General features: G+C 50.5%; 9 protein-coding genes and 1 non-coding gene across 10 annotated transcripts; 7 read left to right on the top strand and 3 right to left on the bottom strand.

Annotated features, from left to right (window-relative positions):
- Positions 1 to 3,013: 3,013 nt before the first annotated feature.
- On the bottom strand, positions 3,014 to 5,995 carry BDP81DRAFT_470712 (heterokaryon incompatibility protein-domain-containing protein). Its single transcript, XM_060594558.1, has 5 exons — positions 5,724 to 5,995; positions 4,685 to 5,661; positions 4,429 to 4,626; positions 3,601 to 4,282; positions 3,014 to 3,104 (listed from the first exon to the last, which is right to left on the bottom strand). Exons 1-5 carry the CDS (start codon positions 5,944 to 5,946, stop codon positions 3,067 to 3,069), a joined length of 2,118 nt encoding a protein of 705 aa, XP_060447076.1. The 5' UTR covers positions 5,947 to 5,995; the 3' UTR covers positions 3,014 to 3,066.
- Positions 5,996 to 7,105: 1,110 nt separating this feature from the next.
- Positions 7,106 to 9,229, top strand: BDP81DRAFT_371935 (peptidase family M28). The gene is made up of 5 exons (XM_060586636.1): positions 7,106 to 7,394; positions 7,472 to 8,135; positions 8,188 to 8,239; positions 8,294 to 8,772; positions 8,865 to 9,229. Exons 1-5 carry the CDS (start codon positions 7,273 to 7,275, stop codon positions 9,042 to 9,044), a joined length of 1,497 nt encoding a protein of 498 aa, XP_060447075.1. The 5' UTR covers positions 7,106 to 7,272; the 3' UTR covers positions 9,045 to 9,229.
- A 1,658-nt stretch (positions 9,230 to 10,887) lies between these two features.
- BDP81DRAFT_425032 (uncharacterized protein) lies at positions 10,888 to 12,289 on the top strand. The gene has a single exon (XM_060590184.1). The coding sequence runs from the start codon at positions 10,927 to 10,929 to the stop codon at positions 12,250 to 12,252; it is 1,326 nt and encodes a 441-aa protein (XP_060447074.1). The 5' UTR covers positions 10,888 to 10,926; the 3' UTR covers positions 12,253 to 12,289.
- A 2,550-nt stretch (positions 12,290 to 14,839) lies between these two features.
- Positions 14,840 to 16,720, top strand: BDP81DRAFT_425028 (metallo proteinase). The gene is made up of 5 exons (XM_060590183.1): positions 14,840 to 15,235; positions 15,300 to 15,911; positions 15,983 to 16,053; positions 16,115 to 16,238; positions 16,295 to 16,720. Exons 1-5 carry the CDS (start codon positions 15,013 to 15,015, stop codon positions 16,324 to 16,326), a joined length of 1,062 nt encoding a protein of 353 aa, XP_060447073.1. The 5' UTR covers positions 14,840 to 15,012; the 3' UTR covers positions 16,327 to 16,720.
- BDP81DRAFT_t128 lies at positions 16,637 to 16,710 on the bottom strand. Its single transcript has one exon. It is a non-coding gene; the product is annotated as a tRNA-Asn (tRNA).
- A 631-nt stretch (positions 16,721 to 17,351) lies between the features above and the next one.
- BDP81DRAFT_371925 (uncharacterized protein) lies at positions 17,352 to 19,132 on the top strand. The gene is made up of 6 exons (XM_060586635.1): positions 17,352 to 17,816; positions 17,887 to 18,012; positions 18,075 to 18,156; positions 18,234 to 18,340; positions 18,395 to 18,678; positions 18,767 to 19,132. The coding sequence occupies exons 1-6, from the start codon at positions 17,481 to 17,483 to the stop codon at positions 18,924 to 18,926; spliced, it is 1,095 nt and encodes a 364-aa protein (XP_060447072.1). The 5' UTR covers positions 17,352 to 17,480; the 3' UTR covers positions 18,927 to 19,132.
- A 453-nt stretch (positions 19,133 to 19,585) lies between these two features.
- On the top strand, positions 19,586 to 20,694 carry BDP81DRAFT_208302 (uncharacterized protein). Its single transcript, XM_060582638.1, has 3 exons — positions 19,586 to 19,817; positions 19,882 to 20,379; positions 20,448 to 20,694. Exons 1-3 carry the CDS (start codon positions 19,745 to 19,747, stop codon positions 20,594 to 20,596), a joined length of 720 nt encoding a protein of 239 aa, XP_060447071.1. The 5' UTR covers positions 19,586 to 19,744; the 3' UTR covers positions 20,597 to 20,694.
- A 97-nt stretch (positions 20,695 to 20,791) lies between these two features.
- Positions 20,792 to 21,754, bottom strand: BDP81DRAFT_316068 (RTA1 like protein-domain-containing protein; the record flags this gene model as incomplete). The annotated part of the gene is made up of 2 exons (XM_060584137.1): positions 20,792 to 21,477; positions 21,556 to 21,754. 2 exons carry the CDS (start codon positions 21,752 to 21,754, stop codon positions 20,792 to 20,794), a joined length of 885 nt encoding a protein of 294 aa, XP_060447070.1.
- A 1,214-nt stretch (positions 21,755 to 22,968) lies between these two features.
- BDP81DRAFT_460070 (GDSL-like Lipase/Acylhydrolase) lies at positions 22,969 to 23,920 on the top strand (the record flags this gene model as incomplete). The annotated part of the gene is made up of 3 exons (XM_060593613.1): positions 22,969 to 23,143; positions 23,198 to 23,259; positions 23,324 to 23,920. 3 exons carry the CDS (start codon positions 22,969 to 22,971, stop codon positions 23,918 to 23,920), a joined length of 834 nt encoding a protein of 277 aa, XP_060447069.1.
- Positions 23,921 to 24,825: 905 nt separating this feature from the next.
- Positions 24,826 to 27,850, top strand: BDP81DRAFT_425024 (general substrate transporter). Its single transcript, XM_060590182.1, has 13 exons — positions 24,826 to 25,276; positions 25,350 to 25,392; positions 25,481 to 25,703; positions 25,778 to 25,840; positions 25,896 to 25,968; positions 26,021 to 26,025; positions 26,083 to 26,482; positions 26,552 to 26,581; positions 26,638 to 26,885; positions 26,938 to 26,984; positions 27,040 to 27,136; positions 27,190 to 27,340; positions 27,427 to 27,850. The coding sequence occupies exons 1-13, from the start codon at positions 25,115 to 25,117 to the stop codon at positions 27,601 to 27,603; spliced, it is 1,719 nt and encodes a 572-aa protein (XP_060447068.1). The 5' UTR covers positions 24,826 to 25,114; the 3' UTR covers positions 27,604 to 27,850.
- The last annotated feature ends 128 nt before the right edge of the window (positions 27,851 to 27,978 follow it).

Here is a 27,978-nt window from a genome sequence, read left to right as displayed (position 1 = left end):
CTATACGTACTAATAGCCCGCTTATATACCATTATTCATAAGATTTCCGAGGACGCTATCGTTAAGCTAGTTCGCGAGCTCTATGGGATTAAGAGGAAGTTCTTCACGGATGGATATAAGTACCTCGAGCGAGGCCTATATTTCTTGCGCTGGCTAGACGAGCTGGCCTCCTTATAGTCTAAGAAGGGTATATATATTCTATTTATCGGCTACTAGGATAAGTATCCTGCGATATTCGACAAGTATATAGAGGATTCTAATAAGACGTTAGAAGACTTCACTCGCGACTATACCTTTAAGTGTAATTCGGCCAAGGCTGCTGCCAACGCAGCTGCTAAAAGGTATGCTGCCCTGCCGAATACTAATAATACTACTAACGAGTACAAGGGCAAGGAGGATCATAGCGATCAGCCCTACTGCAAGCACTGCGAAGCTCGGTACCCGCAGCCCTGCTTCGTCGCCCATCCGGAATTGATGCCTAAGGACTTCAAGTTCCGCCCGTAGTTCTAGAAGAGGGCAGATGCCTATACCTGTATAGATAGATACAGAGAGTCTAATGGCAAGGCTGTGGTGGTAAAGGCTATAATTAATAGCCTTTACTAACCGTCTATTAGGTATACTACCCTGCCCGTGCTGCTTACGCTTGCCTATAACCTGCGCCTACTACTGGTAGCTGCTGGTTTCGTTGTTAATAAGAACGACGTGATCCTGGATTCCGGATGTAGTGTTAGTACCTTTAACGACCTGTCGTGGTTTATTTCTTTCACAGAAGCGCAGATGCCGCCTATGGAAGTCGCTAACGGTCAACTGGCAGCCCCGTTGGGCTATGGAGACGTCTACCTGCCTGCTGTTGACCCTAACGACAGTGGGAAGGTTGTGGACTGGACTATCCAGCAGGTCCAGTACTTCCCTGAATGTCTAGTCAACCTGCTCAGTTACGGCAGCCTTCGATCACAAGGATACCGTACCGATAATTATAATAACATAATTACGTTGAATAGGATCAACATGGCCAAAGTGGATTGGCGTAGCAACGTCGCTATATTCACCACCCATAAGGTTGAAGGTCCACAACTTGATACCGCTGTCAGCCTTGCTGTAGTCACCAAGATGTAGAAGGTCACGTTTAAACTGATATATCAACGCCTTACCTATGCTAGCAAAGATCGAGTGATCCAGGCCTGCCGCCGCGTCGGTATTATATTCAACCGTCAAGAAGTTAAGGACTCCTACTATAAGGCCTACTACCTAGGCAAGTCGCAGTAGCTTATTAGTAGAGCAACCCCGGCCCGCAAGGCCTAGCCTAGCCACCTTATCTATATAGATCTAGTAAAAGTTACCCCGCTATCGATCCATAAGTCTAAGTACTACCTATATATAATCGACGCCCGTACTAGATTCCATTAGGGATACTTTCTAAAGAATAAAAAGGCTATGACCGTATGTAAGAAGGTTAAAGGGTTTATCCAGTTCTTTACGACCCAGACCAACGGCCTAACCATCAAGGCCTTCCTTATCGATAACAGCACAGAGCTATACAACACTATTACGAAGGAAGTCTTCTAGGAACTCGGTATAACTATTAAGCTAACCGTTACCTATACCCCATCGATAAATAGTAAGAGTGAATGAGCTGGTAAGTCCTTTATGGAAGTAGCCCGGACTAGCCTGATTAATACTGGCCTACCGGAAATGCTATAGGACTACACTATCAATACCATGATTACTATGCAGAATTTGCTGCCTAAGAAGACCAACCTAGACCAGTAGAGCCCCTACGAGATGTTAGCCAAGGACTTGGGACTTGACAAGTAGGCCCAGATCCCCCATATCCACCACCTTTGGACCTTTGGCTGTGTTACCTACCTTCACAAGAAGGGCACTCTTTAGCCAGGCCGGGTAGCGAAGATATCTACCCGCTTAGTCAAGGGTTACCTAGTTGGGTATGAATCCCTCCATGGTCACATTTTCAACGTCTAGGTGCCTCTACACTACAAGGTCTACCGCTGTCACGACGTACGATTCAATGAAGGACAGCAGCAGAAGGCTGATGACGAAGATGACGATCCCACTGTTGAGCACGACGTAATTCTCATCGATCCAGACGTTAAGGCGGACCTGGATGCTTAAGAAGGTCCCCTCCACCCGTATAATGATAACACTGCTGCTGACTAGCAGTCTGTTGACGACCCCTGTAATGGGGATGATGCTGACGCGGCCAGCAAGGAGTACAATGAGGTGACGAAGTCCTTATTGTCGCCACCTCCTGAAGATACTATTGTGGTTAATATAGATGCCCTGGAATAGTAAGACGACGATGACGTCGCCCTGATTCCTATCTACTAGGACCAACGCGATAACTCTAATAGCGAGAATAACTATAACGAGGTCCTGGAATCACAGCTCTAGCAGGATATTGACGAGGCTACCCAAGTGGTTGAAGCTGAAGATTACGACCTCTAGCCTGCCCAGCCTCCTACTGTCAGGAGGAGACCCCGTAAGGATTATAGCCCGCCGTCACGGAGCTCTGCCCGCGTTGTCAACAAGGGTATAGTATCCATTCCAACTATTATATAAGGCTTACGTGAGCCTCGACCTCATTAATAGTCAATAACAACAACCAAATACAGTGATCACTACCAGCACTGCTACTGCCGTCACCGATCTACATATTCTACGTACGTTTAAGCAGGCAAGAGATAGTCCTAAGTAGGATAAGTAGAAGCCTGCCTTTAAGAAATAAGTAAAGGTATTGGAGGATGCTAGAGCGTACGTTCTAATAGACCTGCTAGACGGCCAGAAGCTTCTGCCCGGCCAGTGGATCTGCGATATCAAAGATGACGGTATTCGTACCCGTTACCGCGCCCGCTAGGTGGTCTGCGGGAACAGGGCAGTGGAAGACTGGCCTGCAGAGGAGCTGTACGCTGCAGTCGCTGCAGTTGCTTCCATCTGTGTGTTCTTTGCTGTGGTTATAGCTAAAGAATGCATAGCTGTTGGTATACACGTCAGCAGGGCAACCGTACGGTTGGAACGAAGGGTCAATAATGGTCTATTATTGCTGCGTCTTCAGGTGGAAGGAGGAGGTTGTGGGCAGAGCCCACGGCCTCTCAGAAGTGGTATGTAAGGGGTCGTTTGTAAGTGCCCATACCGCCTTCCAGATCCACCTTTTCTGCCGACTGCTCAGAGATCCAACAATAGCTGAACTGTTTGATTATGACACTGCCTTCCTGGTAGCGCTGATTCTAGACGACGTCAAGGTATACGTCTAGTAACCCCATGGATTCCGGAAGGGCAGCAAGGTCTACCTGCTCCGCTGCGCCCTGTATAGCTACCCGAAATCACTAGTGTCAGGCCCATCCCAGTACACTCGTTACAACGATTGTCACACTATGCCTATGAAACAATATGGTCTTACACAAGCATGACTAAGTTTGCCAAGGATATGCCAGTATAAAGGGTCTTCCACTCACTATATAGATAGTCGGGATATTCCCATAGCCACTCGTTCTTCATACTCATCAATACATCCCATTGACCCCCTACCTGATAATCGCTGCCCAACAATTACATCTTGCGCAATGTCTTCTTCCTTATGGTGACCTCTTGTGCCGATCGTGTCAAATCGGCGACCACGTTGAGCCTCTTGGAAAGGGACGGTGAAAGGGACCATGCGTTTCTGGAGATCTGCCTCGACATCGACATCAAAGTCGAGCAACCATTTGAATATTGCCGTCTGATGAACGCGAATGCCTGGTGCGTCCTCATCATTCTCTTCGTTCGGCCCTTGAGCATAGAAGCGCCGGAAGGCGTCCACACCTGCGAAGAATTCTTTCGATATCGTTGTTGGCACAGGAGACTTGGAATCATCGCCGTTCTTGTTGGTGGTAACGAGACTGGAAACTTCGTTTTCTACCTCCTCTTCCTTTTTTCTTGGCCCGATTCTTTCGCCTCGCCATGATCGATCCATCACCAGGGTTCTTACAAGCGCGTCATCAAGGCCCTCGTCGGTATATCGCTCTTTGAAGTCGTCTTGAATCGCCACAGTCGCAAAGGTAAGGATGAAGTTCCGAGAATCTTCATCGTTAAACGCGGGGATCTCGAGATCTGGTGCACTCTCAAAACTGTTGAACGTATCGTCGGTTTTGTTGTGGATGTAATATTTCCACGATGGCCCCACGAAAGTGACTCGATCCAGAATCATCCCTCGCATAGTCATTCTCGGAGCTTCTCCCGAGCCCGAGACTGATATTTTGGACGAGGTATTCGGCACACAGTGATAAAGCTGGGTCGATAAAGTTGAACGCGACTGAACCGTCCAATCAGGCACCCAGGAAGGAAGATTTGTGATGCCTTGATCGATGCCGGCGTGGTGCAGGAGGTCAACGGCGTGACCAGCTTCAATCATATTCTGGCAACCTCAGTGAAGACCTTTTCTGGCGTATTGCTGGATGAGTAGTCGGGAATAATGGACTGAGCGACAGGGTCGTCAGTGAGTCCAAGAAGGCCATAGATCTTGTCTCTCGCATCCGTCGCCAAGTTATTTCTCGTCAAACAAAGTAACTCGAGAAGATTTAAAGGAGAATCCCCTCGCGCAGTCTCCTCCTCCACTTTTTCCCGCATCACCAACTGTTTGCGATGTCCCAAATCCTTGCCTGCGCTCTCGTAGCACTTTGAAGGAGCTCACGGGGCTCAGGTGCATAATCATACTGAAAACTTCAGCGTACATGCCGATTCGAAGTGGCCTTGGAAAACCATGACGCCTTGCGAGGTCCCAGAAATCTGTGATTGCTTCCAAGCTGATCGCTGCTTCACCGTAAAGCACGACGACCTTTGGTGCCAGAATAACCTCCTGCAAGACCCATGTGCGGAAGTACCAGTCGGTCACCCAGAAATGAATCAACTTGTTCCACGTCTCCCGGCCCTCTTCCGTTTCCGTTTCTGGGAGACCGACCTTGTCCCATTCCCTGTCAGACATCACGATGTCTCGGCGTTGGTCTTCCCAGATACGAGTCATGAACGTCATGATACTGATGGCACCTTGGACGCTTTCGGGGCCGTAGGCATCATCAACAGGCTCTAGGGTAAAGTCTGACAGCACATATGGTTTCTTAGACTCGTCCGAAGCTTCATCTTTGACTGAGTCTCCCATACCGAAGCTCATCATGTCCTGAACTCCCAGACCTCCCATACGGTCTTCTAACGTGGTTTCTTCCGTGCTGTCTTCGTCTTCGGGCTTGCGGCGCTCATATTGATAGTGACCAGGATGAGCAAGAACCAGCTTTGCCCCTTTATATATATTGCCCACGAGCAAAACTTGTTGACTTCGTTCTACGATGTTGTCTTGGTTGATGCAAATACCGTCAGCCCAGAACCACGTGGTGGGGTGTCTGTTGAGGCAAGTTCGCAACGCATGGTACAAATTCTGCGTTACAGGAACCATCTTCCCATTGCAGTTCGCCGCGAGAAGTCGCTCGGGATTTCCCCAGACATACGAGAGACAGAAATAAGGGGGAGCATCGGCCAGACAAAAGGTTTCGACCTGCAGTCCGTGTATGACACCTTCCTCGTCAGCGGCACCCAGTCTCAAAAGGCGGATCTGTTTGAGCTTGGGATCCAACGGTTCATACTCGAAGGGTATCTCCGTGTCGTCGAACGCGACGTCTGCCTATTAGTCAATTCTGCGTTGGGTCCGTGTATTTGCTTATCTCCTGGCGCCTGAGTACTGTCTAGCTTTCCGGCGTATGAAAACGTGACGGCCGGATCGGAGCGCTTCTCGAATGACGATGTACTAATTGATACCGTGGCTGGATCGAGGACGTTTTTGCGAGCTAGATAAACTCGCAGTGCCTCCGATGACCCAGCGGCTAGCTGGTCAATGGCAATTTGCAGCTCATAGCCGTCAGGGTCGTCGTACATATCGCCCGTCGGAGATCGAGAACGAGACATGCTAAGAAATCACTTGGTGTTTGTCAATTGAAGTAGAACAATTGACTACCTTTTGTTGACGCGATCCTGTAGGACTTGTGTTGAGGAGACACTGGTTTTTCTGTCATGTTATTGCAACTAAGTGCTAGGGTGGAGGCGGAGTCGCTCGTAGCGAGTGTGTTGTCGACAAATCATCCTCAAGCACGGTTCGCCAGCCCTTGCCGGAAGGATCACCTGACATAAGCACGGGTGTAAGTGTAATAATTAACCTGAGGCTCTGCAAGACAGCTCATACTTTGGAAGAAAATCGTTCCGTGACCACCCAAGAGGCTATGTGTTTTTGCGATGAAAGCAAGTGGCCAAACATTCAATGTGTGATGTGCCATTGTCTACTTGGTGTTGTGTATTAGACCGGACACGAGATAATACACGGTGATACTCGAGTTACTTACGCCGAGAGCCAAATCAACAACCAATCGGGGTTGGGAACCTGTCGATACAAAAAAGCAGATCTGTCTCTAAAGTAAGGTACTTGGAGGTCTGATTGTAAACACAAGTGCAACTGAATTTTCCTCTAGCATCTCTACCGGAGGGACTCGATAGAATAGATAGGTGGGTGTATCCGTAGATGCATTGTTGACGTCAATCGACGAGAGAAACTATTCGCATTGAAGAAAAGCAATAACTAAATTGAGGGGGGGTTGCTAGTGCTTCAGGTCCTTGGGCATCGGGATAGTTTTACTGATAACACTCCATCACTTTATCAGTCAGCCCATGAACAAGCCTTCGCCGCATACTTGGCATCATGGTCCTCTAAGGTAGGCAAGTTACCAAAGTCCGGTTCTCCCGGATACGCCTCCAGACCCCAGCAAAAGTTCGCTGCACAGAGATAGTGTACGTTACGCACAGAGCACGCGACTGAATCATGACCAACGCAAATGAGAAAGAAGAAAACCGCACTCGACAGCCCACCGCGTTGACGACATCACGGGCCAAGACTACAGCTTTTATAGTGCTTGGCTCTTGGCGGGCCCGAACTTCCCCTCACCTCCACCGTCGACCTTCCCGATCCGACCTTCGGTTCGTGCGTCTGCCCCAACTGACAGCGGCCGATTGGGCGCCGAAGTCTCGGCGGTCCGGGATGGGCATGCAAACTATCGTGTTTTTTGCTCTGCGGTGGCACTCTGGTTGCGCCGCGACTGACCGCAACACTAACACATGGGAAGACAAGTCTGTGGCGGAAATGAGTGTTGCGCAGTAAAAAGGGGAGCGCCGCCGGCCTGAGCTAGTTGTTCTTGTTTCTTACGGTTTAGCCTTCACTGTAACCAGATCCGACTCACTGCAGCTATGAAGTTCTTCAGGTCGACCGCGACTTTACTGTCGCTGGTCTCTAGCACTGCGGCAACAAACACGACATGCCGGCCCAAGATTGACTCAGAGAAGCTCCAGGCTGATCTCACGACAGAGAAGTAAGAGCATGGCCATTCTATACAGTGACTTAGGTTCGGTCAATTGGCACCATTGGCTAACGAATGTTGCAAAACAGCTTGATGGCCAACCTAGAGGCTCTGAACGAAATCGCCTTCGCCAATGGTGGAAATCGTGCGTTTGGTCTTCCAGGGTACGCTGCGTCGGTCGATTATGTATGGGATCGCATCTCTGCAATCCCAGCCACGAAAGCGTGGAAACAAGACTTTCCCGCCACATTTGGCCAGGTCACCTCGATCGACTTCAACATTGACGGCGAGTCGATCTACGTCTTTGGCTTGACCTACTCTCCATCCACGAGCGCGGAAGGTATCACGGCAGAGATTGTTCTTGGTCCCGAAGGCGCTGCTGCCTGCGATGCTGCCAATTATGAGGGATTGAATGTGCAGGACAAGATCGTGCTCGTGCAGAGATTCAGATGCCCGACTGGCGGCACTCTCGCTGGAAGAGTCCGTCCCGCTGCTGCCGCTGGCGCTGCTGCTGTCATTGTCTATCACGATATCACTACCAACGCGACGGCTGGTTCCCTCAGTGCGCCCGACCCTGAGGGCTTCGTGCCGGCCGGTTTCATCAATCTGGCTGACGGGCTGAAGATCAAGGAGCGCCTTGATGCTGGGGAAACTGTTGAGGCACACTTCCAGCAGACTCAAATCGTTGAGGAGCGTATCACCCAGAATGTCTTCGTTGAGACCGAAGAAGGTGATCCTCATAATGTTGTTATGGTGAGCATGACGACGATCAACCTCTGATATCTGGAGCTAACAAGTCCCTTAGCTCGGTGCTCATCTGGACAGTGTCCAAGCTGGACCAGGCATCAATGATGACGGTAGGTCATGCTCCGCCTATGATCACTATGACACACTTGCTCACATCCACATAGGCTCAGGCACCAGCCTGCTCCTCGAGCTCTTCCTTGCCATGACGCAGTACCGAACGAAGAACAAGGTTCGCTTCGCCTGGTGGGGTGCTGAGGAAAACGGCCTCCTCGGTTCCAAATTTTACTGCTCCAACTTGCCCGCATCCGATGTCGATGACCTTCTCGTTTATCTCAACTTCGACATGGTGGCAAAGGGCTTCTTCGGTGTGGCTGACACTGACGGAAGCACCCACGGAAGCGCCGGACCCGCCGGGTCGGATGTTGTCGAACACATCTACGAGGCGTACTACCAGAGCCAGGGCCTCGAGGTAACCCCCGCCGTTCTGACCAACGGAAGTGATTATGCTTCGTTCTGGCAGATTCTCGGCAAGCCGTTTGGATTCTTGCACACAGGCACCGCGGTCGCTCAGGACCCGTGCTATCACCAGGCCTGCGATACCATTGAGAATCCTGACCCCAACACGATTACTGTCAATGCTAGAGTAAGTTCTGTCGTTCTTTTTTTGTTTCTACTTTATGTTTCTGTCAATAGATGTCGATTTGGAATAATATCAGGGTGCTAATAATACTTCAGGCTGCTGCTCACATGCTTACGGTCTTGTCCTTGAACGGAACATCGCTTATCCCCAAAACCGCGGTCAACGCAACGATGCTCACTCATCTACAATCGAGAAGCCTTGAGCCCGACTTGATCCAGATTGAAGAGCTGGAGGCTTTGGGAGAGAGGCATCTTGGATGCGGACATGACGTTTAATCAAGACATCCGGCCATTACATACATGTACATGTACATTCTATGAATCCAGGAATGCAAAAATGCATTGACTACCTACGCCAGCTTCAGCTTGTGAGGTCTGCACAGGTCGAAGTTTAATGTTAGATGATGAAAAGAATTGCTCCAAGAAAGCATCTAATGCCGTTGCATTGATAGACTTACAGCACTGCTAAAGTTCAAGTTGTTCACCTGACTGAACTGTGATATTGAGCCCTACCTGAAAGATTCCTGCCGGAAAAAATTAGATGCAGTTATGGGGTACAGTCGATGCATTTGCTAAGACAGTATCAGTATACCCACGGCTTCATGTATGGCAACGTATTTCACACGAGAATCTACGGTTTGCATGAGCCGACTTGTCCTCTTTGAATAAGAAAACCTACCAAGATCGCATGCGGCATCTGCAGAAGTAAGCAGCCTAAAAACTCACCACTTGGGCAATTTTCAGGAACATATAAGCTGGGCAGCAATATCAAAAATGACATCATTATCGACCACGCGATCGTCTAATGCATCATTTCTCAATTTACCCAGCTGTTAGTTGCCCGCGCGGTATTACACATACTCAACTCAATAGTCCGCCAGCATTTCCACGAAGCCAACGCCACTCCGTCGTGGCACTTTTGACGCCCGCCCGATGCATTACGCCTAGCCGGTAATCATGCATTCGCGCGCGTTTGGCCAACATCAGATCTAAATATTGTCCAAGACTCCGACACAGCTTTGTAAAGTGCTGAGTAAACTCATTGCGTCCAATGATCTGCGCAGCTCAAAGAATACGAGCTGCCTCTTATGATTGGCTCGGCCGTTCGTCGCCCAATTGAAACCTTCCTTGGCACTAGAGCTCACAGGGGGCCCAGAGACCGCAGTGCAGGGCCAAGAAACGGTCATACTTGATGCCGCCGGCGATTTCCGTCAGCCTTCGACGGGCTTAGCACCTACCATCGTGGAGTTCTTCCTCCTAAGTTCAGGCAAGCACGTACATTGTCCATGTTCACTTTCTATCAGTTTCCAGTCAGCTTGCGTGATCAGAAAGCCGAGGCCTCCCGTTTGAGAAGAACGCTACCCGTTGGATGAAAGTTAGCCCTCATGTTCCCAGGGTTCCTCATAAATACAAGGCTCCCGCTGACAGAAACGACCTTCAAACGACGCATCGAAGGTTAGAGGTTAGAGAAGAGCAAGCCTAAGAACTCCATCCAATTATGAATCACCCTTCGTTCACTCAAGCCATGCAACAAGGGCAACAAGATTCAGCTTATATCGGGGAAGTTCGACAAAGCCGCATCCTCCCGCTGCTCCCACATCCTAGCACCGTCCAAACTACCAATCAAGACTTCGAACTCGCAATTAACGATCCCGGCGACGCTTCCCATCCCAGAAGGAAGCGTGCTAGTCGTCCCAAGGTCCGATCTGGCTGCATCACCTGCAAGATCCGGCGGGTCAAGTGCGATGAGCGCAAACCTACGTGTTTCCGATGCGAAAAAGCGGACGTTGAGTGCGATGGGTACACAAAGGAGGACGCCGACTCCAAGAGAAGCGCCGAGCAGCAGAGGTTGATCGTCGCGGCCCAGGAAGCGCAAGCGAGCCGGCAGCTACTTCCGCGGCCGAACGAGTCGGGGCCAGGCACCTCCGGTCTAGAACTTTCGGCCCCGAAATCCGTTCCCCCGCCGCTTTACCCTTCGACTTTGCGGGTTCAACAGGGGGATGTTCACTATTACGATCTTTTTCGGCACCGGCTTGTGCGTGACCTTTGGGGGTCGGGTCACTCTGATGCTTGGTCTAGAATCGTATTACAGGAGAGCTCACGAGACCCCTGCGCCCAGGAGTCGTTATTGGCCATCGGTGCTATCTCTCAAGCCCAGATGCTTGAGGATCTGTCGAAAGATCAGTTGGACGCAATGCCGTCAGCACTCGGCCCTTGGGGTACTAAAATGGCTCAACCAGGTGGACTTCTCAACCACCATCACAGGTCGGCTTTACTGCATCACGTCAAAGCGGTTTCGATATACAGACAACGGATTCAGGACCCATCATCGACCTCACCACGATCAGTCATCATCATGACGCTGCTGCTCGTAGGATTCGAGTTCATCCAAGGCAACATGAATAACGTCGACACTCTGACTGGTACGGGTATGCGTCTTCTTGAGAACAGGATTTCGCTCACGCAGCGTCCGCCGCGTCCCTCAAACGAGAACGGAGACATCTCGACAGAATCCTCGCAGCCCTCGTCCGCACAGGTAAGAAGAGGCGTGCGTGACGATGAGATGGAGGACATCGAGCACCTCTTACCATGTTTCTCCCTGATGAGCGGTTTTACCCACTTCTTCAACTCGCACCGCACCGCCATGCCAATGATGAACAGCACCCCTATCCTCGAGCTACCTCAGCCAGGCGTCACAGTCATCTCCAAACTCGAAGTCTTCTGGGGTCAGTTCTTTACACGCGCAGTCGTACATATCATGCGCTCGCTGCACGGCCAGCTCCGATACAAGCAGCGGAACATAACGCAAGCCGCCTTAGAGCAGGCTACGTTCCTGTCATACATACGAATGTGGGACTCAGTCCTGGACGTGTATCTCAAGGACCCTGCTCTCGAGGATAACGGAAGACGAGCCTTGCGAAAGATACAGATCCATCGGCTCTTGATCCACATCGTTATTAGCTGTAGTCTCGACCGAACCGACATGTGCTATGACGCATTCGAGGCGGACTTCAGAGACCTCCTTAACAGGATTGTGACGTACCTCCGCGACCCGGGACCGATCTCAAAGGTCGGCTTCACCTTCACCGAGGGGCTCACAACACCGCTCGCCACCATAGTCGCCAAGTGTCGTAACCACGAGCTGAGAATGCAAGCTGTCCACCTCCTCAATAACATGGCATGGAGAGAGAGCGCCTGGGATGGAAAAGCGCTAGTCATTGGAAAATCGGGTGTGGTGATGCTGGAAGAGAGAGGGATGGACGCTAATGGGTTCATACCGTCTGGGTCGAGATGGGTGTGGATGTCAGGTAAATGGGATCTCGAGAAACGGGAACTTGTCGCCACGTACTTGAGACTGATGCCTAACGAGGACGGTACACCGGTTCATGCGCATCTGGAGCTCGACATGGATAACTTGCTAGATACTTGTAGCATGGTGGGATGTCATGGGCGGCATGATCCTTTCGAGTGTTATCAAGAGTGATAGAGGAGCTTCCTGTCAGAGCCCTCCCGGATAGGGGCTAGTTAGAGGTAGCAAGGAGTCCAAGCAACAAAGGAGCAGCTCAGATATATATACAGCGCAGGGAGTACACGTCGAGGGAGGAGCAGGTTTCAGTAATTCATCATTCTACCCCTAACTGCAGTTGGCCTCTGAGAGCTTCCACCCTGCGTCAGCACCCCGACTTGACACTTCCGCTTCGAAGTTGTCTTCATAACTATGTATTCCTCCTCTACAGACGATCTGATACGGGTATCTTGGTTGTCAGATACTTTTGTGAATGATGTAATAGGTACCTTATGGAAATAATAGCCCCCAGACGAGGCAGCCCCACCTCGTCTTCCATTCGATGTTGCTTCTCGGCTAACAAAGCATGCCGTCTTGAAGTACTAGAAGAAGGCTGAGAACTCGAGTCTGTTTCCATTTTGATCCTGAACTGATAGTCACGCTCCAGAAGTAATACGGATGTCAACGCCTACCTGTAAAGGAATAGTGTCCCACGCGACCGTTGAGCACGCCATGGCCAGCTGCCATTTTGTCTTGGCAACTTGGCGAATGCTTAAACATGCAGGAGTGAAAGAGCCAAGCCCAGAGGCTCTCAAGTAACAGCGACTGCATCTTGCGCAAACACTCCGTAAAAGTGATGCACTTCTAAACCTTATGTGCGCGCGCAATGAGTTACGCTGATGTTGCCATCGTTTAACTGAACCGTTGACTACTTGGACTCCCCAGAGCTATCGAGAACTACCTAGGTACGCGAACAACTATTCCTGCCGTACATGTAGACACTGCCTAACTGAAGAGACTCGCCCCACAGACAGCAGGCGGACTTCATGCTTCCGCCATACTGCGTGCTAGCTGAAGAAATAAGCAGACCTGTTCATCTTGGGAAGGTGCCGAAGTCTCAGAGAGCCTCGGTTCCGCCCCTGTCGCAACCTATCTCACTGTTTCCAATTGGTAATGGCAACTGAGGACTTTTGTCATCTCGCAGTAATAATAGGCCGAGAGATAAGTAATCTGCCTCGTTGTTCAAGTCTGAAAAACTTCGCTTCCATCCCTTCATGAACACGGTACTAAGATGCCAAGCCTTCTCCACGCCGATCGTCGGCAATGAAATGCAATTACGGATACAGAACTGCGTGATGGGATGATTACTCGTGCCACAGAATGTCCAGTGCACTGTGGCTCCCTCAAGTCCCCATTGCAACCTCAGGGCCCAAACTACCGCAGGGTTCAGTCTAGACCCGGCATATGCCATCGGAATAGGAAGGTCGTCGTGGAGCGCGTCAAGTAGATTGCCAACGGCGCTGCTTTTTCTGCGTGCCCAGCCGCCTAAAAGTGCCGTGTGCCGTACAATGGGAAATCGCCCATCCTTTGACAAACTTTGGAATAATAATCGGCTGCTATGATTGTGCGGGAGGAGAGAGAATACATGTAGACTCTGGACTGTGGTCAATAGTCTCTCAACAGTGCGGATTGCTCGACACGCTCAAATAGGAATGTAAGTACTGAAGTTCCAAACGGTCTGTTGAATCCGCTTCTTTTATCCCGCAGAGAGTGCCATCCTACGGGATATCGATCGACCACATAAGCTTCCCGCCTCCAGCCCTGTCTCAACCCCCTGACGCAATTTCTCTATCAAGGCACATATCCGTGGAGTTTTCCGAGAGGAATACGAACACAGATAGGTAAACATGGGTCGGCTAAGTGAACAAGTTGCTTATGCCCCTGCCATACGCGGGTTTTCGCGATTACCATCCCCTTCATAGTCAGAAGGATTGCCACGTATTGATCTCAAAGTCATCTATAACACGTTTACGGAGATGCAAATAGGCGCCAGGTAACGTCTCCCACACTCAAAAGGAGCCCACCTCCTTCCTGACCTGACAAGAGTCTCGCCTCTCTTCGCCTCGAGTCTCAAAGACTGAACGGTTCCAGATGCCTATCTCACCTTAGTCTCGAACCGAGACAGGGGTTGCTCACCAGTCGGCGTTCGCCGCCTCCCCGAGGCTCCCGCCCGAGCTGAGCCTGTGTATCATACACTGATGTGATCAGATACCGAGACTAGCAAAAGCTAGTTGCCTTTATGGTTGTTTGATTCAAGCTTGATTCCACGTCCCTAGCGCCGTTCTTCACGATATGAGTTGTGGAGTGAGCTCCGGATGCGGCGACATGCCAAGAGCTTTAATGGAACGTCCTTCCCCAGATTGCTTCGCTTCCAGACAACCCATCGACCATCTCTCTTCAACCACCGTCCCAGCTTAGCAAGGGGACCTGCGGCAAGGTCGATCGAGTTGCCATCTTGGCTATCTTGGCTTTCTTGGCATCCCACATCGTCGTCGCTTCCTGCAAACTCGCCCTCGTTCCTTCCTTGCTTTCCTATCCTCGCCAACCTCCGGTCGTCTTGCTGCTTTAGACTCGTTCAACCCCTCCCATCGACAAAAGAGAATGTAGCCACCTGCTCTATCAAATTCCCAATCTGTCGCTCCTCCCGTCTTGGCAGGCGTCGGCGAGCAGTTGTCAACGATGATGGAGGCTATGGAGCGGAATCCGGAAGGAAAGCTTATCAACAACCATTGATTGAGCAGAGCATCACACTTGCCTAGCAATTGAATATGAGCTTACCCGAGTATATATACTCCTGATGAGGACCTTGATGGCCAACTTCCTGCTTCTCATCCCTCACCAGCAACGGCAAGACCAACCCAGCAGTGCCTTCCTCGCCTTCTTTGTCCAACCTTCACCATGAAGTTCCTCGCCGGCCTCTCCTGCCTCGCCGCTGTTGCCAGCGCCGTTGTCGTTGACCTCAACAAGCGCGACAGCCCCCTCGATGTCAAGATCGAGTCCACCGGCAACACGGCCATCAAGGCAAGCATCACCAACACTGGTGCCTCTGACCTCAAGGTCCTGAAGGCTGGCTCTATCCTCGACAAGCTCGCTGTCGAGAAGGCTGAGGTCTTTGCTGGCTGTAAGTGCCTTCTTATGGATAACCCCAGAAACCGGTTTCGGCCACTAACGAACGTCATCATCAGCCGACAAGGTCGAGTTCGACGGTATTCGCCTCCGCCTCGGCACCAACGGCCTTCCCGAGGATGCCTTCCAGGTCATCCCCGCCGGCGAGACTGTCTCCGTCGAGTGGAACTACGGTGAAGTCCACGACCTCGGCGTCGGAGGCAAGGTTGATGTTGCCGCCAAGGGCGCTCTCTCCATCGCCGAGGCCGGCAGCAACGACATCACCGGCACCGCCTCCTTCAGCTCAAACATCCTGAGCGTCGAGGTTGACGGCGCTGCCGCCTCCAAGGTCCGCCGCGACTTCCGCGAGAACGTCAAGCGCACCGTCGTCCAGTCCGACTGCACCGGTACCCAGCGCACCGCCACCACCACCGCTCTCTCCAACTGCCGCGCCCTTGCTGCCGCTGCTTCCTCTGCTGCCTCCACTGGCGCTGCTGCCAAGATGGTCGAGTACTTCAAGTCCTCCTCCACTGCCACCCGTACCACCGTCGCTGGTGTCTTTGCCAAGGTCGCCAGTGAGTGCGGCAGCACGACCTCCGGTGTCTCCAAGCAGTACTGCACCGACATCTACCCTGCCTGCTCCTCCGGTGTCATCGCCTACACTCTTCCCTCCGCTTCCTACATGGTCAACTGTAAGTACCACTGCCCTGACGACGAGACATGTTGTTTTCGGTAGCACATCTGACGAAATCTCGCCCCACAGGCCCCTACTTCTTCAACAGCCTTACCGCTCTCTCCAGCACCTGCCACGCCCAGGACCGTGCCACCACTGCCGTAAGTGTTGCTCCAGGGCAAATGTCACCAGTCTATCAGTCACTAACTAGCTCTTCCCCAGCTTCACGAGGTTACCCACTTGACCCAGATCAAGGGAACCACCGATCAGAGCTCCTGCTACGGATACAGCTGTGTCCAGGGCTTGACCGCTGCCCAGAACCTGAACCACGCCGACACCTATGCCCGTAAGCCTCTCTCGCTCAGCTTTGAATGTACTTTTCTAACCACTCTCCTCTTGAAGTTTTCGCCAACGCCATCTACGTCGGCTGCTAAGCGATCGGTATCAAGATGGACAAATCAAGTGGCTTTGAGGTTAAGAACTCGGCCAAGCCAACTCTCGGGACTAGGGGGTAGTTAGGCTGGGGCATTGTCTGCGGCTTCGTTCCGAGGACGACAACTTACGATTCTGATACATACTTTGGCCAATTCCTACTTAGTATACATGATTGAGTAAGGAACCTTTGCTGCTTGCGCTGAAAGATGTGACCGAGACGTGACACAGATCTTCCACTGAATCCAATTCAACTGTGACAAAAGAGCAAAAATGAAATCTCAATGAGCTAATGGATTCTAACCATCTTGACTCCCCGAGGTGGGCTCGAACCACCAACCTCCAGATTAACAGTCTGACGCGCTAGCCAATTGTGCCATCGGGGACATTGAGATGCTTCTCAATAACACTGACGGCCTCGCAATTTGTTGATGATCCTAGGGTGAAAGTGGTGGATTGCGTGTGGGACATTCGAAGCCCTACGAACAGAAGCGAGTGTCTCACGATCCAATGGCAGCGATAGCACAGGACCGAGTCCCACACTTGGCACCACCTGCAAAACGTCGCACCCCACGTCCGGATCAAAGTTACTACAACGCCTCGACTATGACTTGGTTTGATATGGGGCTTTGGAATCTGTCAATTTGTAGTTGTTGGACTGATGGTGCAGTTAAACAAAGTTCATGTGACTGAGAATTGGAGTGCCGTAAGCATTCAACAGCGAACCCCAGCGTAAAATTGACTCCGCACAGAAGAGCCGTCCCGTGCGGCAGCTATATCCGTGCAATTCCCATTGGCTCGGACAATGCTTGTTGTCGAGTTTACTCAGCTCATGACGTTCCTGTAACACGAGATGCCCTTGGAGACATGCTTACAAATGACGATGTCCACGGTGGCTGCTGGTCTTGGGTCAATGTTCTAAGTCACGTTATCAATCTCCATAATCACTTGGTGAGCTCCTCGGATTATCCGTCGAGTCTTGAAAAACAAAAGCGAGGTAACACCCATTGATCGTCTAGTTCCAAATCTTGTTAAATGGAAAACTTTCTTAGCCGCAGTTAAAGGAAACTAGACTACGCCGATAACGCCTATCGAATCTGTCTCTTCCTCTCTTTAACATTTCCGCGAGAAAGATTGAGTAACACTGAGCTTCACCATGACTGTATCTCACAACATCCTCATCACGGGTGCATCGGGCTATCTCGGGGGCACTTTACTCGCTCGCTGGGCGAGCGCCGGCCTCACGGGCTATGACAAGCTATTTGCACTCGTTCGAACAGAGGCTCAAAGGGAGCAAGTCAAGCAATATGGTGTTGAGCCTCTCACATTTTCCCCTCGAGATGATCAGGCTGTCCGAGACGCAGTGGTACAAAATCGGATCACCATCGTCTTTTACTTGATAGATGCCTTCGACTCTGTTGGCCAAGAAAACTTCATCAAGGCTTTAGGCCAAGTGAAGTCTCAGACGGGTCTAGACGTTCACTTGCTTCACGTGTGTACATCCCGTCAATGTCATTGTTGCTATTTGAGGGAACTCAGTTAACAGATTCTTTTTGCTTCAGACATCGGGTGCCAAGATCTTTTCGGGTCTTGCTGGGGCTCCTACAGATAGTCCGCTCTTAGATACCGACCCTGGTCTGTACGACATCCAGAAAGCTCAAGAGCCCCCAATACCTTTCATGAAGAAGGTGAGTGCGCATTGTGGCCCTCAATTGTCATCAGTCTATGCTAATTGTACGACGTACTCAAGCCTGTTGAGACGAACAAACGAGTTATTGACTTGGCCCAAGCCAACGATGTGAGATCTTATATTTTTGCTCCCTGCATTGTCTGTAAGTTTGACAAACCATAGAGTCCGGCTCAAGCCTAAGGCCTGTCACACACTTTCTTGACTGATTCTATACCGCAGATGGAAAGGGAGAAGGATTCGGCAATCCTATTTCCATCCAAACCGTCGACATTGTCAAAGCCGCCATTGCTACTGGTCGAGTGCACTCAGTGACACCTGGTCGGCCTGTAAGTCACGATTCTCTTCCCGAACATGCGGACAAAAGCTTACCCCAATCATAGACTTGGCCCGTATGTCACGTCCTAGACAACACTACCCTTTACCTCCAAATTCTTCGCTCTATCTTGAACGGAGAAACCCTAGGATATGACAAGAACGGCTACTTTCTTGCGGCTTCTGGTAGTGTAGCCTGGGATGATTTGTACGACGCAATGGCCAAGGCACTCAAGGCCCGAAATGTCGTGGAAGACGAACGTGTCATTCCCGCAGACGAATCGGCGCTTGGCAAGATGGCTCAAGGGCTGAGCACCGAGAGCTCTCTCGTTCAGATGAGATTGGCTGGAAAGTAAGAGGACCCTGGACCGTGTGATAACGTACATGGCCAAAAACAACCAGTGTGTTAATCTGAGCTAACACTGATCACTGTAACCTAGATGCAATTTCACAGCCAGTCACGGTGCTCAAATTGGATGGAAACCCCAATTTCCTCCGGAACATATTCTCGATGCTGCTGATGATGAGGTCGATTATATATTGCAGACGCTTTATAGCGACCAAGGTTTTGGTGACAAGCCATGGTACAAGAAAGAGTAGAGTATCAACCATTTTGTTGCAGGCTGCTCTTAGTCTCTGTTGGGTCACCAAATTTGGTCGGTTCCTCGCCAAGTGTGAAGCAAATTAGCAATCCTCAATTTCCTGGCATCGCTCTAGCTCGGTCAGCCTGCTTATCCGCTGCTCGGAACTCGGATAATGCGATGTTGTTTCACACCAGGTCACTAGGTAGATCAAGAAATTCAGCATCTTGTTAAGCACCTTCCCTTAAGTAGCAGTCACGGATACGGTACGAGATAAGTTCTCAAAGTGCATCCTAAACTGTGGAGGCAATACTACTGTATTGGATCTGATGATGATGATGGGAAAAGCTGAGCGCTGGCTGGGCTGGATATCTGGGCAAGGTGTAGGTGGGGCAGCTCCGAGATGTGAAGGAGCTGCCTCACGTGACCCACCTGCACCTGCCACATAAACTCCATTCATCGGCCTTCGGGCCATCAAAAACGACGATTTGGGACCTTCCAAAGTACTTCATTCACCATGATGACGGCTAAAACGCTTGTACAAGTCCTCTCTCACAACACTATTTGTGCTTCGGTACTTTTGATGATGTACACTGATGCAGTGAGCAGCTAGCGCCGGAGCCCCACCACCCGCCGTGGATCCTCGCCGGGCGCCGATTTGTTATATGACGAATTCAGTCCGATCAATCAGTTCTTGCCAAGCTCCACGTTCCTCTCAACCCCCTCTCACCTACCCCTCGCAGTCGAGCTTCCTTACATAAACGACTGGACTTACCCTTAGAACAAACTCTCGTCAGTCCCGCCATCAATCGCAGGAATTGCACCATCAAAGTCAACATGCCTGGAAAGCTTGTCTTGTTCGATATCCCCGATCGGAACGGAGCCTGTTGGTCCCTGAACCCTTGGAAGAGTGGGTAGCTTTACTCAACTGGGTTGAACGCAGGAGTTTCCGACTGACGTAACTGTGCATACAGCTCGACTGGCGCTTAACTTCAAGAGCGTCGACTACGAGACGGAATGGCTCGAGTATCCCGACATCGAGCCTAGGCTCAAGCCAACCGGCCTGGAAGGCGACCCGAACCAGATCAAACCTTACACTTGTCCCGCTGTGCAGTTCCCCGATGGTACATACATCATGAATAGCGCCAAGATTATAAAACGCATCGAGGCCGACTACCCAGAGCCGCCCCTCTACATCGACTCGGAGGTGCTCCAGTCGATGTACAACCTTCTCAGCAAGACCTTTGCAGCACTAGTTGCTGTCCTGCTGCCAAACGTCCCCCGGAAAATGTTGGGCGAGTACAGCGCAGAGTACTTCCATCGCACCCGAGCGGAGATTTTTGGGATGTCACTTGATGAGCTTGAGAAGGCCAAGGGAGGGGAGGAAGCTTGGACTAATGCCAAGGAATCATTGGAGGGACTTGCTAGTCTTTTGAATAAGACGGAAGGCCCTTACTTCCTTGGAGATAAAGGTGTGCATGCAACTTCAACTTTCCAAATCCATGGTCACTGAAACAGCTGCTAATACCATGCATGTTAGTCTCTTACACGGACCTCGTTTTTGTTGGCTTTCTGTACTTCGTCAAGCGAGCTGGCGAGGAACATTATCAGCGTCTTTTGCAGCATTCTGAATCCTTTGACAAGATCTACAAGGGTTGCGAGAAGTGGCTGGAACGGGATGATCATTGAGCAAGCACTTCTCGTGCGGGGGGTCAGAAGACTGAACGATATGTACCGAAGTCGGTTTTTCGTGAGAAAAACAAATGAGATCTGTCTATTGTAATGCTCGTCTTGACTACATGCAAGATGTCTTATCTACATCTAACTTGATATGAAATCATGAACCCGACGAGTAGGTTATCCTAGGACCCTCCGGGTCCCGCTTCACCGTCTCTCGAGCATGATATTGGCCTCATCAGGCCAAGTGTAGTTCTTGACGCGGCCAACGTGTCGAACCAATCTTCCAGGATGGATCCAGAGATACAAGGCCATAATCGTCACCATGGGAACGGCATCAAAGAGATACAAGAATATCTCATGGGTCATGATGTACCATTTCTCGCCCTGGAAGTATTCGATACCCCTAACCAAACTTCTCAAAAACATGAGAGAGGCGACGCCGTACGTCATCAGGTAGTACTTCCTCCACGCGATGCCCGCCCTCGTCGCGTTCAGATCGTTCGCCTCGCGTCGAGCACAGGTATGAGAGTGCCAGCAGGAAAGCACGAACAGGGTGATGACGCCGAGTTGGGCCGCAAGACCAGACATGATGAGGGTCTTTCCCATCTTTATACCTTCAGGATCTCCCGAGGCGGGCATGACGGCGCGAAAGACTTGGGTTACGAAACAACCAATGTCGATGATGACGTAAAAGAAGGCCGTGAGACGCGGACTGACAAGGGCGTGGCGACGGAGATCGAGGGCGATTATGATGCGGCCGAGACTCATGTAAATAGTCGCGGCGAAAAGCGGTGGAGATCCGAGAATCAAGAGATTCTGTAAAATGTATGGCCCAGCTACAATGGGGTTCTCATGAGCCTTTGCGCGTCCATAATAACCAAATGCTTCGCCTGTTTGGTATGATGTTGTTAGTCACTGAGCTATGGTACATGCCTGACGTTCGATGATATTTGGTGGAGAAGACTTACCAACGCCTCCCAATATGAAGGGTATGAAATGGCATGCTCTTAGCCAGAACACGTAGCTGACGTGAACAAGTACACCGAGCCCAAAAATGACGAGAAACGCCCACCCTGCCCCTCCATTCGGTCGGTAATTGTAGAAAACAATCTGTGTTCCGTTGACTACGGGTCCGAATGGACCAGGTCCGTCGAGCTCGTTCACCATCGTTTCTGAATTATGAGTCTGGACGTCGATCTCACTTATCGAAAGTCTTAGCTGTTAAAGAGCGTCGAGATGAGGCAAATCGCCACAACGAACAGTCAGTAGAAAAAAAAGAAAAAAGACTGATACAGATTCTATGTCAAAGCTACAATTACAGACAAGAAGAGAAAAGGGCTTTAGGAAAGGCATTTATCTCTTATAATCTTTACAGACCTTAGCTTGAGAATAGACGTAGCGATTCAGGGGCGATCCACAGCGGCGGTGCGAAGCGCATAGCAATACGATTTTGGAATGCGATTATTCGTATCTAATACGATAGCTAACCGCCATGTGGGGGTCATTACCAGAACCAAGAACAGCCACCTTGCGTGACGGCGCGCCCGAAATTTTCTTATTGTTTGTCTATCAATAGAGCTGGAGATCAGAGCTCCTTTTATCCCATTCCGATTAGCGTTCCCAATCTCAGCGAGAGCAGCGATCTGACGGGGACCATGTTCGACTCTACTACATGTACGCGGCCGCTATCGTCTTCACGATGTGTAAGTGCACATACCTTACTTCGCGTAACGCGATGGTCAAAGTGGAAGGATGATTCAAAGCTGTAATCCCGATTGACATCGCCGATCCGCTGTATCAGATTAGACCCCTTGTGTCGCTTTCATATTTCCCATTTCATCCGGGGATTTGTTGCGACCTCTCAGAATCCCACTTGCAAGGGCTTCTGCAGTGGGCCAATGTGACAAGTACCATATTCAGAAGCTGTAGAAAACTTGCATCGACAGGAGGATCTGTGCTGATAGGGACCACCCATAGTACCTGAAGTTATCAAAATTTGGGGCTAATATCGCAATTTGAAGACTAAGTTGACCGAATATCTTTCCGAATCACGCGAATCCCATTTCTGACCCCAAGGTTCGCCGAGGAATTCTCGGAAAGGAAGAACATACTCCGCACTCACATTCTTGGCTTTGTTATTGCATTCCTTGGGGTCAAGCTAGTCAAGCCTCAGCCGTTGGGGCTGGGGTGCCGTCTGAAACCAACGTCACAGATCTTAATGTTGGCCGTGCACACATCACCTACGTGACGAACCCCCCAAGTTGGATCCAACGGATTGGTAATACGGCACGGGTTTAACATGACAAGCCCACTCACGTTGCGGACACCCAATATTGAATCATCGTCAAACTAGCACAAGCATTCCTACGATCTAGGCTACTATGGAGTCACATGCGCCACTCAAGTTCAAAGGGGCGAGGCCCGGCCAAAGGATCAAGCCAGGGACCACTCTCCGGATCCTTGGGGTCGGCGACTCCATCACGGTGGGGTTTCTTAGTGACATAGATGGAGGCGATGGCAACGGCTACAGACTCAAGCTCCGTGAGGATCTGTCGAGTAAGTCGTTCTTATTCCACGAAGCCAGAGATACAACACTAACGAATCGCCAAGATGATAGAGTCGTCTTTGCTGGAACGGAGACCATGCATGGCACAATGCGTGAAGGGTATTATGTACGTTGACGAACGGGTTCTTACCAGAGACTTTTAAGCACTAACAAGGCATCCGTCTTCTAAGGCAGCGTGGAATGCCATGACTATCAAGTTCATGTCAGACAATGTCGGACCTTCTCTGGCCCAAAGACCTAACATCGTCCTTATCCATGCTGGAACTAACGACATGAACGCGAATCCGGACGTTGCTAGAGAAGGTAGCGATCCTCACGCGACAGCAGACCGTCTAGGCCGCCTGATCGACCAGATCGTACAGACCTGTCCAGATGCCATAGTCCTCGTCGCCAAGATCATTGGCTGCTATGACCCAGCACAAATGAGCAACATCGCTCAATACAACGCAGTAATTCATAGCGTTGTTCAAGCCCGGCAAGCGGCCGGCAAACACGTTCTCACTGTCGACTTTTCGAGCTTCCCGATGAATGCGCTGAGAGACGGTATTCATCCAACCAACCCGGGCTACCGCTTATTCGGCGACTATTGGTACGATTTCATCACTCAGATTCCTAGTGACTGGATCAAGACGCCTGTTGGGGACGACCCGCGTCGATCTGGAGAGTTGCGCCGCGATGCACCCGTCAAAGTAAGATCAACCAGTCTGTGTGATCGACTGTTCGGCCTGTTTTTCGGCAGGGAACCTGAACTAGTGGTGAAGGCTTGAAGTTCATGTCAGCAATAGACATTGAGCAACCGTCGACCAATTGAAGATTAGCCGGTCTCCAACTCCGGTAGCTCACATGGACTCCTCGTTAGTCGGAGGCTCCTACCGGGCATACTCGTATGCAAGATTCGAAGAATTGGCCGAGGGCTGACCGAGGAACTAGGGATATTTCCTCAGTCGATCAAATATCAGTGCAAGATAAGGAAGCAATAGTGTATTGTCAGGGCAGGATAAAATTCCTTCAAGTTCCCTCACCATAATAGTTTACACATGTAAGAATCTAGACTGTTCCAGCTCAATGGCAATATCGGAAGCTCTCTCGAGTCCATGAAGGAGGCAACTATTTCAGCCCGTAATACTCTGGCAATTGATGTAAACTTCCCATAGGTTATAATCTTTCGCTAATTCAATGATCCCCGGAGACGGTTAAGCGCGGCGCATATCGGCCTCATCAAGACGCGAGATGCTGTACCCCAGGAGGTCAAGAACGTACGGGATTCGGCCGGTAAATGGGGCAGAATGGATCGGGACCATTCAACCTGTAAGAAGAAAGCGTGTGAGCGAACCCTTGTCACCGCAGCGTAAGGTCAACGCATCCATCCAATCCCCACGCGGGGCGGCGCCGGGATAAGCGCTGGCATCTTCCCCCAGACTGGCAAAAGACGGTTACACCCTCAACGCCTTTAGGCTAAATGCTATTGCCGGCTTTGGTCGTGCTAGGGTTTGTCGTCTGATGGCCATTCCCACGCGGGGCATCGTGCAGGCTGGAGTCTCTAGGCTCGGCGTATTGTCACATTCGACCGAGAGGTGTTTCATACGACAGGCATGCAAGCTCAATGAGGGTTTGGTTTCCTTCGCCGAGAGTTTTCGTATCTGCGTTGGTTTACGCTCCCACCGGTGGTGGCATGGGTCACTTGCGTGGAAACGCGCCATGAAGAAACGAGAAAGATCATCGCACCAGATGCTGCAATGCTTACACACTGCAGCTGTACCTCCTGGCTCCCTCACAGGCCTCACAGGACAATAAAAGAGGTGACGGTCCCATCAAAACACAGATTCAGTTCCACCACTTCGGTAAATTGCGGCCCAAGACCTTGAATTCACTCGTCGACAAAGTCAACCAGACAGCATCAACCATCCGCCGTCCAGATCTCCGTGCCTTGTCACGTGCCATCGCAAACTTGACCGACAACCATGGGGGGCCACTCGACTGGCAATGCAGCTTACGATGCTGCGTTACAAAGACGCCAGGCATTGATGGGCGCCAGCGGTGCCAGGGCTCTTGTGAAGAATTGGAAAGTTGCCCGCATCGCCGCCTTTGCCTGTATCGGCGGTGTCTTATACGGATACAACCAGGTAAGATAAGTTTTATTGAGCTGACTCACAAGCACAAGAATGTAGTAGACGTTAATTACTTACTCATAGATAGGGCATGTTCTCCGGTATTCTCGCGATGCCATCGTTCGAGAAGCGTAAGATTCCCCTGCAGTTTCACGTAGCATTCAATGTAACCACCGTGATTGTGAATTTCAACCAGCTTACACAAGCTCTCGACTATAGACATGGACGGATACACCAAGAACCCAACCCAGAAAGGTTGGTTGACGTCAATTCTCGAGCTCGGTGCGTGGGTCGGTGCTATCTTGTCCGGCTTCATCGCTGAAGTTTGCTCCCGTAAATATGGTGTCCTCATCGCCACTGGCGTCTTCATGCTCGGTGTTATCGTACAAATATCATCCATTTCAGGTGGCCATGAGGCTATTCTAGGGGGAAGATTTGTCACGTAAGTTATCTCCTGCTACCTTAAAATCTATGTCGATTGCCACGCGACTTGAGCAGTGCTAATGTAAAGGCCAGTGGTATGGGTGTTGGAAGTCTTTCCATGATCGTTCCACTTTACAACTCGGAGTGTGCACCGCCGTGAGTGAAACAAGACAATCGTAACGCTTCAACCCTGACAGAATTCTTTGCATAGGGAGGTCCGAGGTGCTCTTGTAGCCCTACAGCAGCTCGCCATCACCTTTGGCATTATGATAAGCTTCTGGATCGTAAGCATTTGTCCCTCTCTGTTGTCTTGTCTATACTTCTAACATTCCACAGGACTAGTATGTTCCTTACTGACATCGAGACTCCATCTTCTGATAGACCTGACCTTTGAATAGCGGGTGTAACTACATCGGTGGCACCACTGAGGACACACAGTCTGATGCCGCTTGGCTCGTCCCGATTTGCTTGCAATTAGGTCCCGCTGTTATCCTCTTTGTGGGCATGATCTGGATGCCGTTTTCCCCGCGATGGCTCATTCACCACGGTCGAGAATCAGAAGCCAGGAAGATCCTCGCCGATCTCCGAGACCTCCCTGAGGACCACGAGCTGATTGAGTTGGAATTCCTCGAAATCAAAGCCCAGTCGCTGTTCGAGAAGCGTAGCACAGCCGAGCACTTTCCTCATCTTAAGGAGCAGACTGCTTGGAACGTTTTCAAGTTGCAGTTCGTCGCCATTAAGGCTCTTTTCCAGACCAAGGCCATGTTCAAGCGAGTCATCGTCGCAACTGTAACCATGGTATGTCTGATCTCGAACAGTCACTCCAGAAACACTAGGTTGAATGCAAGGATTGCTGACAGATTCTAGTTCTTCCAACAGTGGACAGGTATCAACGCTGTGAGTGCCCCTAACAAAATTCTCTCCGCGGTGTAACCAGCTGACAAAACCTCCAGGTGCTCTATTATGCTCCTCAGATCTTCAGCCAATTGGGACTGAGTCAAACAACCACAAGCTTGCTTGCAACCGGTGTCGTCGGCGTGGTCATGTTTATTGCAACTATTCCTGCTGTTCTGTGGATTGATCGTGTCGGCCGAAAGCCTGTCCTCAGCATTGGTGCTATTGGCATGGGAACCTGCCATCTCATCATTGCAGTCATCCTTGCGAAGAATATTGACAGATTTGACCAACAGCCAGCTGCTGGGTAAGTTATCAGCCTTTACTGATGAATCACTGTACTGACTTCTTTCCTTCAGCTGGGCTGCAGTGTGTATGGTTTGGCTGTTCGTTGTTCACTTCGGATGTGAGTTATTCTGGCCCTTCTGGAGAAGAATATTACTGATGATGGACAATTCTAGACTCTTGGGGTCCATGTGCATGGATCATCATCGCTGAAGTTTGGCCCTTGAGCACCCGCCCATATGGCGTATCTCTCGGAGCTTCCAGCAACTGGATGTTAGTCCAAAGTAATAACACAGACAAACTGGCTCATCGCTGACAATATCCAGGAATAACTTCATTGTTGGACAGGTCACTCCAGATATGTTGACAAGCATCAACTATGGCACATATATCTTATTCGGACTGTTGACTTACATCGGTGCCGCATTCATCTGGTTCGTCGTTCCGGAGACTAAGCGTTTATCATTGGAAGAGATGGTATGTCTACGTCATGTCCCCTATTGACGCTTCTCCTTGGACACATGTCCCAAACTGCCATCCAACCTGGCTAACCTCGGCTGCAGGACCTTGTATTTGGCTCCGAAGGCACTGCCGCTGCCGATTTCGAGAGAATGGAAGAGATCAACAACGAAATCGGCCTGAGTGCAGTCCTAAACCGCGCTTCGCCTGGCGGGGGATTCTCCAAGTCGCATGACTTGGAGAAGAAGGACATCGACGCTGCTTCTGCCGAGCACCATTAAGAGAACCATGCACTGATCTACCGGGAGTATGACCACCTATCCACACGCAAATTCACCAACATATTCATGTGAAAGTTGGTCTGTACTGCTGTGGCCTGGTAGCTTCACGCCAGTCTTAGTCTCGTGGAATGGTGGGAGGAGGGGAACTGATAGCGAGGGGAAAGTAAATTATGCCATACGGACCTTGTCCTACATTCTATGATTCAAATACAGATTGAATACATCCTAGCGAGTCTTTCGAAAAGAACGTGTGCGCCTCTGCGTCTCTAAAGGGGCAAACTTAACTCAGTTCCACACAATTGCATATTGAATAGTTGCCCTATTGCAGTAATTGCTCATTAGTGTTAAACGTTATTGTTTCAATTTAACCATCCA

Source organism: Colletotrichum phormii (genome assembly GCF_030913505.1).
Source record: "Colletotrichum phormii strain CBS 102054 chromosome Unknown BDP81scaffold_7, whole genome shotgun sequence".
NCBI classification, from domain to species: domain Eukaryota; kingdom Fungi; phylum Ascomycota; class Sordariomycetes; order Glomerellales; family Glomerellaceae; genus Colletotrichum; species Colletotrichum phormii.
This window is presented reverse-complemented; position numbering and strand designations above follow the sequence as displayed.